Source organism: Protopterus annectens, chromosome 2.part1 (assembly GCF_019279795.1).
Source record: "Protopterus annectens isolate FY-2018-M chromosome 2.part1, PAN1.0, whole genome shotgun sequence".
Taxonomy (NCBI): domain Eukaryota; kingdom Metazoa; phylum Chordata; order Ceratodontiformes; family Protopteridae; genus Protopterus; species Protopterus annectens.
The window spans coordinates 267205098-267226185 of NC_056729.1; the positions used below are offsets into that span (position 1 = coordinate 267205098).

Sequence of the window (21088 nt, forward strand, 5' to 3'; positions counted from 1 at the left end):
ATGTAAGTAATGAAGTAAGGTGACATAAAATGTTGAAAATCTAATCCCTGAGAGGTGGAAATTGGCAAAGCAGTTGTTATCCAGCATTTAGCAAACTAAATACAAACTCGTAATCATGACAAATACAATAATTATAGACTAATTTCTTAGACAAGTCATTTTCTGACTCTGTCCTTTGAACAAACAGCATTGTCACTGCCCAATTCTAACAAGAGTGATGTCACCCTTGCAGCTCGCAGGAGTAGGCACTCATTAGGCAGTGAGAGAAAGAAAGGCCATACACAGAAGAGGGGCAAATAAGAATGAGTTTAAGGATGGCTGGTTAGTCCTAGCTATATATGGCAAGTAGTCTAGGAGGGAAGATGAGACCGCTGCAAGTAGGGGTGCAGCAGGTGAGGGTGGACAATGGTGGGCTGTTAGAATTGTGACCTAATAATAATAGGAGGGGTGAGGCATGGAGGTGCTAGAATAGTTGCTTATGAGTGAAGATGAGAAAGAAGAGAATTGTCAATCTCTTGTAAGACAGGTCATCAGATATGAGGTTTAAGAGGAAGAAGAGCACCAACCAGTGGGGATGGGGCTGATGGAGTGTTAAGAGTCAGAACTAGGTAAAATTACAGGAAGGGGAGGGAGTGCTCATAGAGTGACACAGTGTACTGGTCCTCATATATCAAGGGAAGAGAATGACTGACTTGGGAAGAGATTAAAGGAGTGGGTGGGAGGAAGATGGTTAAAATAATCAAAGATTTTCATCTCCCAGGAACAGTCTAAAGGATTTTGACCCAACAGCAGAGAGCAAGTGTGAGGTGATGTAGGTCTTGGCCTGAAGGTGAGGGAATGTAGCTGAAAATATAGAATTCTGGGTGTGTTCCTAACCAAACCAGAGGACACCAGGAATGCTTAGATGAAGTAGCAAGAAGATACAATTCTGACTGAGTAGACTTTAGGATTCAGTATCTAAAGAATGCTGCTTTTGATGAAGTATTTTTATATATAAAAGCAAATAGAAGAATAATGAATATACATATTAAACTAAATTATTGAGTTGCAACTCAGTTTTAAAATCTACAATATTTACATTCTCAAATCATTTTTAATGTTCAGTTTTATTAAAAACAGCATGATATTACAAAAATTAATAAGCAATTATTTCTGCAAAAAAATGTGGGTATATGTTGATATTAACATTTGTGCTTAAAATGATTCTGTTAATGTTTTCCAACTGAGGAGATATAGCTGAATCTCTTGTCTTTAGAAGTCCAGTGATTTTGTATTCAAATTCCCAGTTTCATAATGTAACGCTGGTTACAAGGTCCAACCTCCATCAATTACATGTTCCGTCCCAGTGACATACGCAGACTGCAAGAATTAAAGCCATGGTTAAAAAACATAGGTTAACTACCCGATATGCAAGTTTCTTTAAACATTTATCACATAATGACTGCTGCTGCCACTTTATCTTACCAATAAATACAGTATCGCTGCTGCCTTATATCTCACCTTCTACTTTGTCAGCACCATTCTGGGCTATACCCTTTTTTGGGACCTGTGGTTCCAGACACTGGTCTGGTATCTAAGTAACACATGGATGTCAATGATTTGATATATTTAATTTCTACTATTAGCATTTGCTATACCTTCTGCCATTACATTAACAACATGCATCCTTTACCTGGTTACACAGTCACAGTAAGTCACCTAATCTCTTTTGAATGGATTTCATTGGTATGTGGTACCATGACAAAGTTTGCCTTACATTGCAATCAGTGATGCCAGTTAAACTGCCCTGTACAGCACTGACAGCTGATTTATGGGAGGGTGGCCTAATGGTTAAGGAGTTTGCCTTACAAACACAAGGTACAGGGTTTGAGTCTCACAAGGGATAATTGGCTAGGCTTAAAATGGCTCACAAGGGCAGTTAGCCTAGTACTAACCTATGAACCTAATGGGGAATGCAGCTCATAATAAAAGTGTCACTAATGTAGCACATTTACTTGTAATACCAAGAAACCCTTACTGCGCATGGGTAAATATCTGGAGCAGAAACTCATAATTGGTTTACTTGTTTGTCTAGGTAAATGAGCCAGCCAGTCGTCATAAAGCATTGGATGAAGGCCACACCTCCAATCAATATTCTCCCATAATCAGCTGACAGTGATGATCAGGAATACAGGATTAATTTTATTCCCAACAGTAAGAAAAAGGAATGCTGCCATAACACTCTTGTTTAAAAAAATTACAGTCTGTATCACGTGAACCTTTCTGTGGTCTGTATCCATGAAACAGCATAGTAAATGTATTACTGTGCTATTCTAATATGAAACTATGGAAAACTGCCAAATATGAAACAAAGTATTTAAGTAAGCAAATGTAATAAAACAAATCTGCCAATTTTCAACATATGCTCTTCAAACATACCTTGCATGCTGCTTGTATTGTTAACTCCTACTGTGCTGAAATTCTTTTGCAAACCTACCAAAACTCTTAAAAGTTCTAATATTGCATTTAGTTTGTCATACCATGGCTTATAACTCTGGCATTTCTCAATATTTTCTTCACGCACTTACAATACAGGAAGCCATTTGTGAAGTTGTTTTCCACCTAGAATGAGACTTCATTCTAACTCTACAGTATTGGACATGGCATATTTCTGACTTTGTTGCTGTTTGTATTTGTGAAGACAAGATATGCAAACTGCCTTCCCTATCAGGGATAGATATCATAGTATAGACAAAAAAGTGAAGTGAAACGCTAACTCTGATAGAGTTTTTAGTTGGTCTACAACAGAAGCTGCTGTTAAAAAGGGATAATTAGTAGGGCATATAAAGTACTGCATGACAGCTGTAAGAGTCAGTCAGAGGAAGTTAGAAAAGATTGGGAATAGAGACTGGAAGAGCAATTTGCAAAGAAATAAAAGGAGGACATATGTATGTCTTGTAAGAAAGTCCAAAGGGTTTAGGGTTTTTGCTTGGAAGTGTTTGGATATTTTTTCTCAAGTAGTGCTGGAGATGTGATGGGAAAGAGAGATAAGAGCATTTTTGATTGTATATGTGCATGTGGGTGTGTACGTGTGTAACAAGATGGAAGATTTTAAAAATTCCCTACACAGTACTCTCTCAGAAATGGCAAGGGAGAAAAATGACTAACCCATTTCATCCTCCAATACCTTTTTTCTGTTCCCTGAATAGCTAATTTCTATCCACTGCTGTTCTCATACTATCTACTCTCCTGACCTTGTTATCAAACTCCCAACTATGTTAATAACTATATCACTGAGTATTTTTGATCAATCACTGTTTGTTTTTCCTTTTGTTTGTTTGACAGAGTATTAGTATTTCTGTAATTTTGTATCACCAGTTGTACATGTTACGTTTTTGCTCTGGGCCTCTTCCTGAAAAGGGGTCTTGCATGGCCCAGTTGAACTTTCCCAGTAAACAAACAAATAAATAAATAAATAAATGATTCTTTTGAGCTGAGACATAGTATCTGAATTGACTAGATATAATAAGGCCTAAGTTTAATGTTATTGCCGGCCTATGTTTAATGCTATTACTACAAAATGGAAATCAAAATCTAAACTAAATGAGAAATTAAAGTACTGAATGTTGTAAAGGAGATAAAAGAACTGGCGGTAGAATCATTAGAAAAGGGGAAAAGCAAGTTATGTAGAAATAAATGGAATTTATAGTGAAAGTACATGCAGAATAATGTTCAGGAAGAGAAGTGATGTTTAAGGAATGGCAGGAATTCAGAAATTTATGTAATGTTGGAGTGAATGATTGTTTAAAAAAAAGCATTTATATATACTGCATGAAAAGAAAACAGTAAACATGTTACTGTGCTTTTTCTTTTCTATTAATGGATGCATACGTATGTCTTTATTTAAAATGTGAATTAATAAAGATATTTAAAAATAAATTAATTACTTTACTTTTAGTAATCAAGTCTGATCTATCAGTAAAGCTGTTATATCTGTTTTCATGTACAGTCACCTCAAAAACCAGATGATGAAACAGTCTAAATTGAAGTGGGTATAGCTTGCAAATTCACAGGGTTATCCCAGGAGGTCTGCAAAGCCTTGTTCGAAATCTGGCTAATGCACAATAAAGCATCACTACTAAACTATAACTACAGATCTTTGTGATGGCCTAGAATGAACTAAAGACAAGGGTTGGCTACCATTTATAAGTAAGCAGCTTTGGCACAGTACTGACAGCTGGCAGAGGTAAAGGCTGTAAGCTGTAGTCTCTGTGCTACAGTGTTTGATTCCCTTAGCTCTCATTTGCCTACTGTGTGACCTTTAAAAAGCCACTTAACCAGATATTGCTGTTAGGTCATCCCTGAAAAGGAACTTTGTGTCCAGTGGGCCAACCTGGCAAACAAATGAGAAGGAACTTTGTGTCCAGTGGGCCAACCTGGCAAACAAATGAGTATTTCTAAAAAAAAAAAAAACAATGAGAAGGACAAGAAACATAATAGAGTAACACATGGTGACAGAAAAGTGGGAAGTTAATTACAGCAGCTAATTTCTTCATGGATAGCCTTTCTTTCACAAGTCTCAGTCATCACTAACCTTCCCACCTATACTGCTGCATGTGGCCCATTGGATTCATTAATGATGTACATTTCTATGACATTCAGATTGAGATAATTTAGACAATGGCAGATCCAGAGTGCACTGGAGTCTTGATGTTTGATGGAAGAACAGGTGAGTAGGGCATGTTAGTCTTTGTATGTATATTTATCTGTTAAATTTTGACAAAACAACACAAGTCTCTTTCAGTTACACTAATGGCTGTGATTAGATAAAAATCCCATAGACCCTCATTAAAGTTATCTTCTTAGCATGTAGATGTCTGTCTATCAGTATTGGATAGATCTAAACTGTGGGCACAGTGACCACAGGCAGTTATTTTCTGTAAACGTTATGAAGTAGGGCTATATGACTTCATTGATTCATTGTGGGTCACTTGATTACACTAATACTTATAGGGTCCCTTGACACAAATCTATATAGAGTTCCCTTGACTCTTAGTGGTGGTATGGCTTCTTTACTGCATTAGATCTTCTGCAAAAATGTAGGTTAGTTCTCCAAGAAACATGCCACCACCACCTACCTTTCTGTTACTCATTTACGCCATTAAACTTGTTGAAAAGCATGTCGACCTTGTTGAATGTGCTGCTACCTTCTGACTTTGTTAATCCTACTGGGGAGGGGAGACACTTGCATATTTCAATCACTCAAGATGATCCCTAATTTTTTTTTTTTTATTATTTTTCTTTTTCAGATTTTAAACCCTTTATTGAATTATCACTTGTGACTTAGGCAAACTTACTTTTATATAAAAGTAATTAAACCATATGAACAAGTTCATATTTGAAACATTATACATCACATAAAAAGCAACATTACATAAATTGTCCAATTCCTGCTTTCTATAAAACCTTGTTCCTCCTCCAAAGCATTTTTCTGCATGTATTTTTTTCCACAATTTCCATTTTTGTATGTAATTTACTCATACCCCTTTCTAAGGATCCCACTTCCTGTTCTTTTATCTACATTAAACTCTTCACTATTTCAAATATAGTTGGTTTAGACTTTGATTTCCATTTTCTAACAACTGCTTTTTGGCAGCCACCAGAATTAAACTTGACAAGGCCTTACTGTGTCTAGGAAATTAAGATCCTGTCATCTTCATCATAATCATCAGCCCCCTTTTTCCCACTTTTTCTACATGGGGTCAGGGTATCATGTTAACTGTCACCATCTCTCTTGCTTCAGTGCCATACTCCTGCCTTCTTCGACACTCATGCCTGACTGTCACAGATCTTCTTTCACACAGTCCAGCCATCTCTTTGCTGGATGTCCTCACTTCCTCTTATCTTCTTCCTGTTTGTCACAAGTCTTCCTCACCAGCTTGTCTTCTCCTTTTCTGCATGTGTCCAAAGCACAGTAATCTGTTCTCTTTGATCTTTTCTTCAATTGGAGCTACTTTGGCTTCAGCTGTTATGTCCTCATTTCTTCACCTGTTCCACAGTGTGCATCCTACCACCCATCTCAGGCACTTCATTTCCTTCACCTCTAACTTCTTCAACTGTTCTGCCTTCACTGCCCAAGTTTCTGTACCATACAGTAGTACTGGTCACACCACTGTCTTGTATACTTTACTTTTCAGCTTCTTTGGCATTCTTCTGTCATAGACTACACCTGACACTCTACGCCAGTTGGCTGCAACCCCTCTGATTCCAGCTTTGACCTCTTCATTTAGACTTCCATTCTCCTCAACCATCCCTCCCAGATACTTAAAGCTGTTTACCTGTTCCACTATCTTCCCTTCTATTTCTATTCTCAGCTTCTTCTGATTTCCTCAATTTGCTGCCATTACCACCATCTTATCTGTGCTTAGTTTCATCTTATGTGCCTTCAGTTTTGCATTCCATTCTCCTGTCCTTTGCTGAAGTTCTAACTCAGAGTCAGCCTGTAATGCCACATCATCTGCATACAGCAACTTTGTTGATCTGTTCCCCTGACCTGTTTGCTAATGTAGTCCATCACCAGTATGAACAGCAGTGGGCTCAGAGCTGAACCCTGATGTACACCCACTCCCACTGGAAACCCCTCTGTTAGGCCAAACACTGTTCATACTTGTCATTGGGTCCTTGTACATAGCCTGCACTAATTCTACCAATGTTTCTGGAACTTCAAGCCACTGCAGAACTGCCCAGATCAGCTTTCTTGGGACCTTGTCATATGCTTTCTCCAAGTCTAAGAATGCCCATTTGGACTCTCTCCTCATCTCTAGCTTCTTCTCAAGTATCTGTCTCACTGCAAACATCAGGTTTATTGTGCTGCACCCTGATCTGAATCCAAACTGCTAATTTCCCATCTTACATTCTACTACTTGGTGTATCCGTTTATCAATCACCATCTCCAGAACTTTCATGCAATGTGATAGGAGTTTGATACCCCTGTACTGCCCACAGTTGTGGATGTCCCCTTTGTTCTTGAACACTGGCACGAGTATGCGCATTCTCCAGTCATCTGGGATATGCCTTTCTCACCACACTGCTATTAGTACCCTCAGGAGCCATTTCTCCCCTATCTCACCCAGCATCTTTATCATATCTGCTGTGACCTCATTTGAGCCTGCTGCTTTTCCTGACTTCATTTTCCTTAGTGCTGTTCTTACTTCTTCTAGGGTGGGCTCCTCTTCTTCTGTCATTCTAGGCTGTTTCTAGGGCAGTACAGCTTCTGTGGGATTTTCTTCATTCCAAAGCTGCTGAAAATGCTCCTTCCATCTGCCTTTGATGTCCTGTGGACTGGTGAGCAGGTTGTTGCTGGCATCCCTTATGAAGGGTGTCTGTCTTCTTTATCTTGCTGTCTTTGCCTTGCAACCTGATATAGTTTCTTTCTGCCACGTACTGAGTCACTTTTGAAGTTGGAAGAGTGCTTCTCTCTTGTTTTTTAGCTAACCAGTAGCCCCTTCCTAGCGTGGTCAATCTTTTCTATCTCCCACTTCTTTCTGCACTCCTTCTTTGTTTTGATGACTTCCTGGACTTCTGCATTCCACCACCAGCTTTCCTTGTGTATCATATTTCCATACCTGACTTGGCCACATATCTTTTCTGTAGTCCTAACACATGCTGTTTTTAGGCACTGCCACCCTTGTTCAACTCCACCTATTTCCTTCTCTTCTTGGGGTGATAAAATGCCCTGAGTAATTCCTTGAACTTTTTCTGCAGTCAACTTCCAGGTCTTCAGCCTGGTCTCTGTTGACTTTAGAGCCTTCTCTGACCACTGCATTCAGCTGATTGTGGCAACTAGTGGTTTATGCTGTGACTGACTGTTTCACTGGGGATGAGTTTGCAATCATGGATTCTACCCCAGTGCATTATCGTAACTTAGGAGTCTACCTATGTTGCATGTTGGCTACCCTTGTATGTGATGTTGTGACTGTCTTTCTTTCTGAACCATGTGTTGGCTACTGTCAAGCTATTTGGCAGACATTAGGTCTAGAATGGCTTCTCCTTCTTTATTCCTGTTGCCCCACCATGCATACCCAGGCAGTCCTCATATCCTGTTCTGTCTCTCCCAATATGTGCTTTCAAGTAACCCATTATCAACCCATTATAAACCTTCCAGTCCTTGAACATGGGTGCCTGTATGTTTACCTTATTTCCTTGTCTGTCCTTTGATAATTAGCTAGGTTAGCAGAGTACCTTGGATTCTCCCCTGCTACTTTAAATTCCAGTTGATGGTTTCACTCCCTTCCCCCACCCCCCAAGTGATTGCTCAGGTTCAACACACCAAAGGTTTTAAAAACCCTGGATGCCATATTTGCTCTAATTGCAGCTGAAAGCCCTACAGGTGTAGCATCTCTAGTAAGAATCCCTGGACTAGCTGATAGTTTTTTTTTTTAGCTAAGTTCTATCTGGAAGGTGTAGCCCCACTCCGTTCGCTCTGCTCACTTTGCTCTCCTCCCACCCCCATTCTCACCCACCTCCCATATCATTACCTTTATACCTATCCATACAACCACACACCCTCACTTCCTCCCAAATCCCCCACCTCTCTAATTCCTGTTCTCATACTACCTCTCTTCTTTGCTCCTCCCCACACATACCTACTATCCACTATCAAAGACTACTATACTTTACTCCCACCCCCCTTCCTCTCATCCTGTGTTCTACATCCCATAAAGTGACATGTCTCTTACAACTCAAACTATACTCTTCCCTTCTCTACTCCTTATACTCTATCACCTCACCTCCTATCACTCACAATTACCTACTCCCTATTTCCATCCCTCAAACACCACTCAACCCAAGTACTACACCACAACACTATCTACTAATTTATCCCTCCATCCTTCCCCCCACCACTCCCATTCCTAAAAAGTCTACTTACTCAAATTAAAACCCCATTACAAACCTCTACTTCCATCTGGTGACATTCATCCTAACCCAGGCCCAACAGACACTACCCTGAACAATAACCCCCCTGTATCTAAACCTTCCAAACCACAAAAACAAGTACAATTCTGCACTATCAACATCAGGAGCCTTGTAAATAAAGTTCAAGAACTCCATGCTTGGGTAGCTAACTATACTCCTGACATAGTTATACTAACTGAAACATGGTTAAAACCACACCATCTGGACAGTGAAATCATCCCTCCTGGCTATACTATCCTTAGATTAGATTGACCTAAAAGAAAAGGAGGAGGAGTCTCCGTACTCTACTCCATTTGTCTCTCCCAAATCAGTCCCACACTAGACTTACCCTCCTTCTCACCAGCTGAACTCCTACTGACCAACTTCAAACTTAACAGTTTCAACACCATAACTGTCGCTGCAATCTATATTCCCCCTGGTGATAATATTAACATACTTGAGAACGTCCTATCTCACCTCTCACATACCATCCACAATGAAATAATTATACTGGGAGATGTAAATATTGATTGGCTTACAATACAAGCTCCCAACACTACTTCCTGTATAAACCTACATGAGTTTGAGCAGCTAATCACAACCCCAACCTACATTAATAAATCTCACCTACCTAGCTCTCTTCTTGACTGAATATTGGTCTCCCACCCTCAAAACTATCATAACTCCCAAACCCTTCCAAATGCCCTCAGCAACCACTGCCCTATAACAGTTACCAGACATACTCCCCACCTTACCAAACCTAACAAATTTATTACCACCCGCTCACTTACCCATTTCTGTCCTAACTCCTTTATTCACCAACTCTCCAAAATTACCTGGTCTTACCTCACCACTCTTCCTTTAGATGAAGCAGTCCACTCCTTCAACACTACATTCCTAAACATTCTTAACTCCCTTGCTCCTCTACGCACGATTAGAATCAAATCTAATACTGCTCCCTGGCTCACTAAATTGACCAGAACCCTCATGAAAGACTGGGATAAGATTTGGAAAATGTGGACTAAAACTAGGACCCCTTCTCTTCTTCAGAAATATAAAGAACTCAGAAATAAAATAAAAAAATCATCCATTATGACAAAATAAACTTCTACGCCAATCCTCCCTCTACTCTCAAATCAGACCCAAAAAAATTCTGGAGCTCTATTAAACATTCTCTTCATCCAGGAAACCCTTCCTCTCCTAACCCATGTCCCAGTGCAATACCTGAAGACATAGCCAAAAAATGTAACAATCATTTTATAAACTCAATAACCTCCATAATAAATCCCCCCCCCAGAAACAAAACTAGCACACCCACACTCTATACCTCTTCCAAACCCTCCTAACTCCTTCTCTCTAAAAGCAGTATCAACTAACTATGTAAAGTCATTACTCTCTAAACTTAAATCTTGCTCCCCATCTGTTGACAAGCTACCCTCTTACTTCCTGCAGATTGTCTCTAAACCTCTTGCCTATCCTGTATCCATCTTAATCAACCGATCCATTTCTGAATTTTATGTCCCCACTGTATGGAAGAATTTCTTTACTCTACCCATTCACAAAGGGGGCAACTCCTCAGACATATCCAACTTCAGACCGATTGCCATACTTTCTCCACTCTCAAAAATCCTAGAGAAATGCATTCACAAGCAGGTAATGCATTATCTTCACCAGGAAAACCTTCTCACACCCACACAGCATGGTTTCCATCCCAAGCATAGTACAACTACTGCACTCATATCATTCACCAACATAGTCTCCCTAGCTTGGGATAACAATAAACTTGTCTCATGCATATTCCTTGACCTTTTTAAAGCCTTTGACACTGTCTCTCACCCACTTCTTCTAGATAAACTCACTAACATTTATCTCCCCCTGCTATCTCCTGGTTCTCCAGCTATCTCTCTACCCACCAGCAATCAGTTAAATGGCTATCTGCTCTATCCTCCCCTCTCACTGTACAAATGGGAGTCCCCCAAGGGTCAATACTTGGACCACTACTCTTTAATATTTTCAGCAACTTGCTCTACTCCTCTTGTCCCCAGTCATCTCTTGTGCAATATGCTGATGGCTCAACTGTTATAGCCACTGCTGACAACCCAATTGTCCTCCACTCAACTACCCAGGCATCCTTCCACACCATTGAGACTTGGCTTACTGATAACAAACTAATACTTAATCCAAAAAAACTAAGCTCCCACTCTTCCTCCCTAAAAACATCACCATACTCAAAAGTACATTTACCATCTTATCCTGCAACAACACTATCATCTCAGCTTAATCTAGTACTAAATTGCTAGGTGTTACAATAGATGATCAGCTTAAGTTTGATCCATATTACTAACTCAGTAAAAAGAACTCATCAGAAACTTGGACACATTTTCCGTAGCAAGAAATACTTAACTAACACTGCCAGAATAACTCTCTCCCAGTCTTTATTACTCCCAACACTCCTGTACAGCTGCCACATATTCACAAATCTAAATTCTACACTTATTTCCAAGCTTGAAACTACCTATAATAAGATCACCAGATTTGCAGCTAACAAAATCTACAAGTCACACCACTGCTTAGCACTACAGCAACTAGACTGGCTAGAATTCCCTCAGCTGCTCCAACTATACCAACTACAAATCATCCACTCTATCCTCTATCTACCCTCCTTCTGCCCCAGCCTCTCCACTATCATATCCAAATATTCCCCTGCAAGGAGACTACACAGCTCAACTCAAGAATTATTAGACATTTACAAACCCAAAACCAAAATAGGCTGCCTTCTCTATAACTATAACCCAGCTATATCCTGGAAACAACTCCCCTTGGAAATAAAATCCCTCCAGCATAGCAAAAGTTTCAAATTAGCCACAAGGAAATATCTAAAAACAAAGTGGTCTTGCCACTGCAGCCAACCACCCTGAAACCACCATATTTTCACCTATCTCGAACACTATTCCCCTGCCTCTTCTACCCCTTCCCTTCCTCTATCTTCAACCACTCTTAATTCTTACAGTCTCAAAACAACCTACCTGTCCAGTCTGTCTTCTATACTCTACCTCCCCTACATCTCCTACTAGCCATTCTTACTTTCCTTTCTTGTTTCCAAACTCCTATACAACTAGATCCTACCCACTTTAAATAAGCATCTGCTTAACTATTAACTCATTTTGCTCTAAGCAGCTTAAATAATATTGTAACTAATCACATTGTCTTCTGCTAATTGTTTAAAACCTTGTTTGTAACAACTCACATACTTGTCTGCCAGTTGTTAATACTCTGTATAACTGAATTGCATGAGGAGCTTTTTATCTCCAGGTCTCTGCTTGTAAGATCCTATAGCTTATTGTTACTACTATGTTACTAAAATTTAATAAATTGTTTTCTAGTCTTGAGGAGCTTTTCTCCCCGGATCTCTGCTGAAAATGAGCCAAAAGCTCAGCCGGACTAACCCGGTTAACAAATGTAAAATAAATAAATAAAATAAATAATAAATAAACAAACACCAATTCATGTTGTCTTGCTTTATCTAGTAGGTCCTGCAACTGCTGTCTGAATGCACTATTTTCCTCACTATCACAACCCTGCTGTGGGTTATAGGCTGAGATTATGAATACTGGCCTATCATTACACTGGAGTCTGATTGCCATAAGTTTGTCATTAATTCTGATAATATCCCTCACTGCCTTCTAAAGCCTCTCTCTCACCACAGCTCCTACAACATATTTAGCCTGTCCCCCTCCTGAGTAGTGCAGTCTGGATCCCAAGCCAAGTGACCTTCCATCTTGTCTCTTGGATACACAGGATGTCCAACCTTGTCCATATCATCATGTCTTCCACTTCCAAGCTGTATCCTGTCAGTGAACCTACATTAAGCATAGCAATTCTCAGTGCATGTTTGGCAAGTTGGTTGGTTTTACGTCCAGCTTTCGATCAACAGAGCTATCACAGGTAACCTAGGCTGGGCAACTAGACACTGGCCGGCCAGCAGCTTATTGACCCAGGGCTACTGGGCTTTATGGTGGGCACACACTGGCCAACAGGGCACATACACCCCTCCCACTATTAGCAAGAGTCCCTGATGTAGGCTGGGTCCTCAACCTACTTATCACCGGTATGCCCATTTTGGTGACATTAGTCAACATGACCGAATCACCTGGAGCCATATTTTACACTATCAAGTGGCTAGCTCTCCCATGGCATGAAGTCTTTGTATTCTCTTATCTTGAGGATACTGTGCACCACAGTAGATGCCCATAGCTGTTGGTCTGTACAACTCTTCCCCCTGTAGGGCACCTTGTAGAGTCTGTGCTGCTGCTCTCAGTTCCATTCATTGGTGAATTTGAGATGGAAACACTTAGCATGTTTTTCTGATGTGGGAGAAATGCCACAGAGACACAGGGATAATGTGCAAACTCCAAACAGGCATTGGTCAGAGGTCAGGATCAAACCTTGTGCATGGGAGGTGAAGACCTTAATCATTATGCCAACTGGCCTCTCTGGAAATTCAGATCCTGTATCCCAGCTAAAAAAAAAAATAATTTTACACTCAATTGCTCACCTAGTATTCCGGACACAGTACACTATACGGAATTTTTAAAGTCTACTAACTCATTACATTCCAAGAGCATATGCTTCCAGGTACCTCACTCTTTCCCATCACACCTCCAATATTTGCCATCCACCTGAGGAAATTTTTTTGGAGTCTGCTTGGGGTACAAAAGTACCTATACAAACACTTCCAGGCAAAAATCCTAAATCTTCTAGATTTTGTTGCATATGTGGGAGTCATACATATGTCCTCCCATTCTTTCTTTGTGAATTGTACATAGAAACTTCCCTTAAAGCTGTCCTTATACAGACAAGGTGAGAATGCTTTTGTCCTGGTAGTAACCAATATGTAAATAATAGCCAGGTAAACAAAGTAAACCAGATAACTTTACAAATACAGCAGTTACCATATTATCATTGAAGTACTTGTAGCACCAATGTACACATCTGTAGTCATGCATAGACTTAATTTAGCTGGAAACTACCAGTCTCTGCTGCAGATACCACAGTGAATCCATCCACATCAATACCCTTGACCATTGAAAACATGACACTAAAGAGCACTCACCTCGTCCGAGGCCAGATATACACATAGATGGGCCACTTCCTCTGCGCTACACAATCTGCCCATTTTTTGCCTTATCATAAAATCTTTCAGGGCCTAATAAAGGAAACACACAAATGTGTCACTGTCAGTGTCATTTATAGCAAGTCACTTGTTTAAATTAAATTATTGCACAATGCAAGCATAAATATCTTAAGTCTGTAATGAAAAAAAGTAGTTGTTTTTCCTTTGCAGGGTATTATGATGGGTGGGGTAGTGTTAAAATGCAGTTTAAAATATGCATAAATAACATTGATTACCTTTTAGTCTTGAGTCAAGAATAACTCTTCAGGATGTGCAAACCAATTTCTTTTTATTTAAATCCCCATATGTCAGCGCTGGGAGACTACCTTCACACTGTTTAAAAATCAGTCTCACCAAGCAGCAAAGTCACACAAGTTTTATAATCTTTGTTATCAGTAACTTGCATGCAGAACTTTAAAGTTAGCAAATAGGGTCTTTGCAGACCCTTGTGCTTCTTGCTTAGTGCTGCACGTGAACACTTAATCATGTTTTTAGTAACAATAATATTTTAGAAAAAGACAAGCCTGGCTTGGCTACCAGTCTTGTTTTCAACCTTGTAAATTTCAGTACCAGTAACATTTTATCTCCCCAACATTCCTTGTAACTACCCATCCCAGTCTGTGAAGGTCCGAGCTCACATAAAACAAAATCTCTTTCACATTGTGTACTTTCCTCCCTTCCTGGGGATTCCAGACTCTGTGGTCCACAGTACATCCCTTAACCCCTTCAGTACTTTCTTTACTTTCAGTCAACTGTTAGTACACTTTACAGCTTAATATTAGAATGCTGTTGTGAAACACATAGAACTTCAATTAAGTATCTATGGTTTACATAACTATACATTGTACATTACATATCATTTTTAACATAAGTATTTAGCATTTTATTTGTGCAGATACTGTAAGTTAATATGCATTTTGTGTAAAATAATCATGAGAGTTGCATTTTTCTCTGACAGTAGGCACTGCAATGTGGTTTAAAATAAGTACCAAGAATATGAATATCAAAAAGCATGACACACCTGTTTGCAGCAAAATGAGTCAGGAACCTTGTAGAGTTGCAGAGTTGCTTTACTATATATATTGTCACACTGTAATGTTTCTAGTACAGAAAGCAGATGTTTTTGTGTTATTTTAAAGGACTGCCTTTCCAACATTCTTAGTGCTGTAATCTTCCCCCACATGATGTCACAGGGTGTGAAGTTTGCAAATAGAGCACATATTTGTAGTACCCAGGCAGCTCAACATCTACAGCAGTACACTTGTTACTTCAGGAAACTCATGTTCCCCGTAATAATATACTGCTTTATTGATCAGGAAACTCATGTTCCCTGTAATAATATACTGCTTTATTGAGAATGCAAGTAAACTGCCGTAATTTGGGATTGACCCTATGACATATAGTAGTATTTGAACCTCAACATAAATAAATAGCTTATATTCAGTTAAATATTTCCCATCAGTGTGTTATCCCTAGTAATCTTAAAATCTGTAACCTAGTTTATGAATTAAGAAATGCAGGTGATCCCCTCTGAACCCAGTATGTCAAAAGAATATAAAGGTTTGAGACCTAGAGTTTATGCTAACACCCCACACTCACCCATTTGTATGCTATTAATCCAGCTCTAACACTATATCTATTAATTGTCCCTTTTACGTCTTACTTCTCTTCTTCTTGACCTGTTCAGTGACCTTTTTTTGTTTGAATAAAATAAAAAGTTTAGTATTTGTCAATTTGATCCTGCTGCTGATCATTGAAGTCAGTCTTTGAGGAGTGAGTTTCCTCACATGTAGCAGCTTTACATGAATAAACATTTCATATTCAAACTAATTAAATGAAATTAAACACAATCTAAATACCTCTTCTGGCTAAAATTGTCTCATTGCTGCATTTTATATCCTGGAAATTTATATTTGGCATTTGACAACTATGGTCACACACACTGACAGTAAAATCTTCCCTTCCTATCTCCACTCCCTGTTGATCTTGTAACACTTTCCACCATCTGGCTATTAATTACTCCTTTCTTTCTCATTGTTCTAAGTCAGTAAGAGATGTTGCTGGGAGCCACATACCATGACAGCCATTCTGGGGGACTGTGGACGTTTTCTTCCTAGTCCCTTCCCTGTGGCAGCCTAATGCATGTGTGCTCTTACAATGCTGGGCCCACTGTCATATGGGCAATTACATGCAGATGCCTATTTCCAGGCTGCAGGAGTCCACCATTCTTCTGTGTCTCCAATAAGCTTCCAGTCCACTATGGGTCACAGTCAGGGATTTATTTTTAACTTTGGCTAGACTCTCAGAGGTAAGAGTACAGCAGGCAGATTGCCTTTAAAATTAGTGTTACAGTGTTCAAAAAGAACATCAGAGACAGCGTCTTCAAACTATTCAGTAAAAGTCTGCCAGAGTAGCATTACAGAAATAAGGCTATGTACTGCTAACAAATAGTTTATGTTACTAGAAACAGACAGATTAACACAGTAGCTTCAAATCTGGTGTACATTCTTAGTACATGTGCTGTTTCAGACAATAGGAGCTCCAAGAGCCACTGATAACAACAGTGTGCATGTAATTTCTGAGCAATCTGCACTTCCCTATTACAATCAAATCTGACAGAGTTTATGAATCAACTGGGGCCTACTAGTCTAAATGTTAACAATGCAGTAAGCTTGTCCAGTCCTGCATCAAGGAACCATTCAAGAAGCTATAATACATGTCAAAAGTGGAAAGGGTTGTAACTTTTACAGGCAAAAGCACCAAATTGTTCCACTGTACAGCACTTCCAATGTGGCTAACAATCCTAGTGAGATTCAGATTGACTTTACTCTAGCCAGTTTTCCTTTCTAATATCCAATTGTCATTAAAAGTTTCAGGACGGAACACAAAACATAACATATAATGTTGGACTATAACAAATAACTTTGAAATGGCAACATCATGGTGATGTTTTTTCAAAAAGGTACATCACTGAGCCCAGCTAAGAAATCACTGAGATCTAAACCTGCTTGACTTAACCCCATACAAATGTACTCATGATTTCTCTTCTACTACATTTGCTTCCACTTAAGGTCGTGCCTCTTGTTTTTTGGCTTGACTATTTTGTCTACTTGAGTGTAGTATCTCTACTCTAGAATTATTCAAATTCAACAATATATTAAGTAGGACAACTTTCTCTATCCAGCTCATGTGACCCCAGCCTATAATCTCTGCATTTCACCCGATATATGTTTTGATTTACTATGTTACAGACACTATGAGATTATTTAAAGTTGTTACCTCTAGATCTTTCTGTGGCACTTAATTCAGATCTGTAGTATCTCTCAGACTGCACTTAGTGTTCCCGAGACCTCTACTAGCCTCATGCATGGAATTCACACTTTGACATGGAAACCTGGTTCTGCCATATTTCATTCTGAATATCTGGCTGGAAAATCAATACAGATGGCAAGAGCCACATTCTGTGTATCCAGAATTACTTAAGATCACAGTACAGTGGTCAGAATTGTTGTCATACAACACTAGGTTCTCCAGTCTGGTTCTCAACCATGGTGCCTTCTGTGCACAGTTTGAATATCCTTCTTGTGTCTTGGATTTTCACTGGGTGTTCTAGCCTTCTCCCATATCCCAAAGACATGCAAATGTGTGTTTCAATAGACTAGGGTCCTATCTATCCTCACTATTATAACTAAGCAAATCAAACACTTTCACACACACCACAGCAACCACAGTGGAGCTCAACCCTTCACAGTGTTGCACAGTAACAGCCAGACTTGAAGAGTAGTACTATTGAATCAACAGTTTTAAAAGGTGTTAGACATTTTACACTACCAATATGGCTGCACTGGAAACTATTTGTGATCTTTGACCTCATGTCTGCCAACAGTCACGCCTCCCTGAATTGGACTTAAGATCATTCATTCCCATATATTAGGCTTCCCTAGCTACTGAGTGGCAGGAGCTATCTGGAGGGGGTCATAACTCAGACATCCATAAGAGTTACAATACCAATACTGGAGCAGGATGAAAGGACTTGTAGCACAGCTCGAACAGTACGAACAAACAATACTTTAATAGATAAACAACTTCACAGGTTAAGCGCTTTCATCTGATACATACAGACTTCATCAGAACCGGTATTTTAAAAATACCCATGGTTTAAATAGCAACTTTGGCGCCAAAAACTTAACAAGCACTTAAAGAAACATAACCCTATTACACTTTAATGTAAGATAGCCCTATGTACACTATTAAAATTCATTACTAACACCTGTATAATACATAAAAGAGAGTATATAATACATGGCAATATCCCTCTACTCTAGTACATAATTCCTATGCAATATATGTAGTAGATAAAATGTAGTAGTAAAAATTAATAAAATTGATATAAATACATATAGTATATAATATATAGTAATAAATACATTTAATAAATATAATAAAATAGATATATAAAATAAAAATATCCTATAAAACCTATTGTGTAAGAAATTAATGAATGAATCATGTAATCCAGAGAAATAACCTATTGCATCTACCATATGAATACTAAATGTGCTAGCTAATAGCTAAAAAAGGTTTGATACTAATGCTTTCATTGATACCCGGATACCTAGTGGCATCTGTGAGTATTTGCCACTTACTTTCTTTACATGCTAACAACATTTTCCAATTTCCTCCTTGAATGCAATTGTCTACCTGATCAATAATGGAAAATTTAAAATGGTGTTGCTCCCCTTTCTCATGTAAATGTTTATACAATGCATTGTTCATATCTTTAACTTGAATTTTATAGTAGTGTTCATAAATACGTTTTTTTATTTGTCTCTCCGTTTTTCCTATATAAAATGCCAGGCAGGCCATGCACGTAGCTAGATAGACTACCTGCTTGGTATTACAATATTATTATTTATTTGATATATATATTTTATTATATTTATTAAATGTATTTATTACTATATATTATATACTATATGTATTTATATCAATTTTATTAATTTTTTCTACTACATTTTATCTACTACATATATTGCATAGGAATTATGTACTAGAGTAGAGGGATATTGCCATGTATTATATACTCTCTTTTATGTATTATACAGGTGTTAGTAATGAATTTTAATAGTGCACATAGGGCTATCTTACATTAAAGTGTAATAGGGTTATGTTTCTTTAAGTGCTTGTTAAGTTTTTGGCGCCAAAGTTGCTATTTAAACCATGGGTATTTTTAAAATACCGGTTCTGATGAAGTCTGTATGTATCAGATGAAAGCGCTTAACCTGTGAAGTTGTTTATCTATTAAAGTATTGTTTGTTCGTACTGTTCGAGCTGTGCTACAAGTCCTTTCATCCTGCTCCAGTATTGGTATTGTGACGTTTTGGTTGTTCTTTCGTTGCAGTTGGATCCATAAGAGTTGTTTGAAGATATTGTCTGTGTTCTTTGTGTATAGGAACATAAAAGTAGGCTTATCTTATATAGCATATATCATGGAGGCAGGTAGGTTAAAAAAAATAAAAACAGCTGAATGCACAGATCCGAGGAGAAAAGGTGGACAATCCTGGTATATGCATTTATGGCTGGACTGAAAAAAGTGGCAGTGGAGAATCCTCAAGACACTAAAACATTCTTACAATGGGATTAGGCCAAACTCAGGGAGAAGATGGTCCCCCTGTTGTAGAAAGTAGTAGTAGGCCACAAAAAACACAAAACTGACAGGCCAAAAAAGAGCCATAAAGACGACAGAGTGGACTGCTGAGAATAAGAAAGACATTATTTATTGTTACTATTTTGCAAGAAACACAGAGTTTCCACATAGAATATATTCAGAAATATTACGAGAGAAATTAGAGGAAAAGAAAAATACTTGCACAAGGAAAAACTGTAAGAAGCTTCAAATGCAAAGTTGCATTCATTAATACAGCAGGTTTATGAAAAACATTACATAGATGAAGAAAATTTGGGCTACCTGGAAAAATAAGAGACAGAAGAAGTGCAAAAATATAAAGAACAAAACTAAGAGATTTTTGAAAAAAAGAAATATGGACACGAGAAAGCAAAAGAGATCTGATATGGTGCACTATTTATGCAAAGGAGAAAGACAAACTAATCAATACAAAAAAGGCAGCTGTAAAGATATTTGAAGAGAAATACAGGCAAAGATGCCCAGAAATGGAAAATTTCACAATACAAAAAACAGAAAAACAAAGGGGCAACACAGAACAGAGGACTAGAAAGGTAGAAGTTAATCAAACAAAAAACTGAAGTTATGGATTACTGGGAAATTGAAGGATTTAGTGTAGAAAATCAAACACAAATAATGTCACAGCATGATGGAGAATGAGTCTCCAAATTAAGGAAAAACAGGTGGTGCTGGAGATATCTGAAGAAGAAATATGGACATGGGAAAGAAAAAGAGATTTGATATGGTGCAATATTTATGCAAAGGAGAAAGCAAAACTAATAAATACAAAAAACAGCACCAAAAATATTTGAAGAGAAGTACAGGCAAAGGCACCCGCATATGGAAAATACAAAAATAAGAAAACAAAGGGGGAAAAAGTAGAAAAAAGGATTAGGAATGGAGTTGTTAAAGAAATAGTAACTGAAGTTATGATTTACCTCTGAAGTGAAGGATTTAGTGCAGAAAATCCAACACAGGTGATGTCACAGCATGATGGTACAAAGAGTACCCAAACTGAGGAGAAATGGGTGGAATGGGAGGCATCTAATGACTTGCCACATGATGATGTTATGAAGCCTTCACTAGGAAACTGGTACAGCATTTTCAGTTGGAGTTGCACTGCAAGGCAAGGAGCAGGAAAGTACAGTTCTGTACACTTACCATAAATGTATATGTTCGAGTGTCTTCGCTGTTGCAGTCATCACTGTAGGGTTCTCCCTGCCGGCATGCAGCCCTCGGTCGGCCAGAATCCCAAAGTCTGGGTCCGGCGTCGGCTGTTCAGTCATGCTCCTTGATGT

At 38.6% G+C, this 21088-nt stretch overlaps 1 protein-coding gene across 1 annotated transcript in view; it reads right to left on the reverse strand.

Moving 5' to 3' along the window:
- Window positions 1-1087: 1087 nt before the first annotated feature.
- BDH2 (3-hydroxybutyrate dehydrogenase 2) overlaps window positions 1088-21088 on the reverse strand; it is a 285246-nt gene continuing 265245 nt past the window's right edge. The window contains exons 9-10 of the mRNA XM_044062123.1: window positions 14048-14140; window positions 1088-1359 (exon numbers count right to left, since the gene is read on the reverse strand). Of these exons, the coding sequence (XP_043918058.1) occupies window positions 1306-1359; window positions 14048-14140 (147 nt within the window). The 3' untranslated portion in view covers window positions 1088-1305. The remainder of the gene's footprint in view (window positions 1360-14047; window positions 14141-21088) is intronic.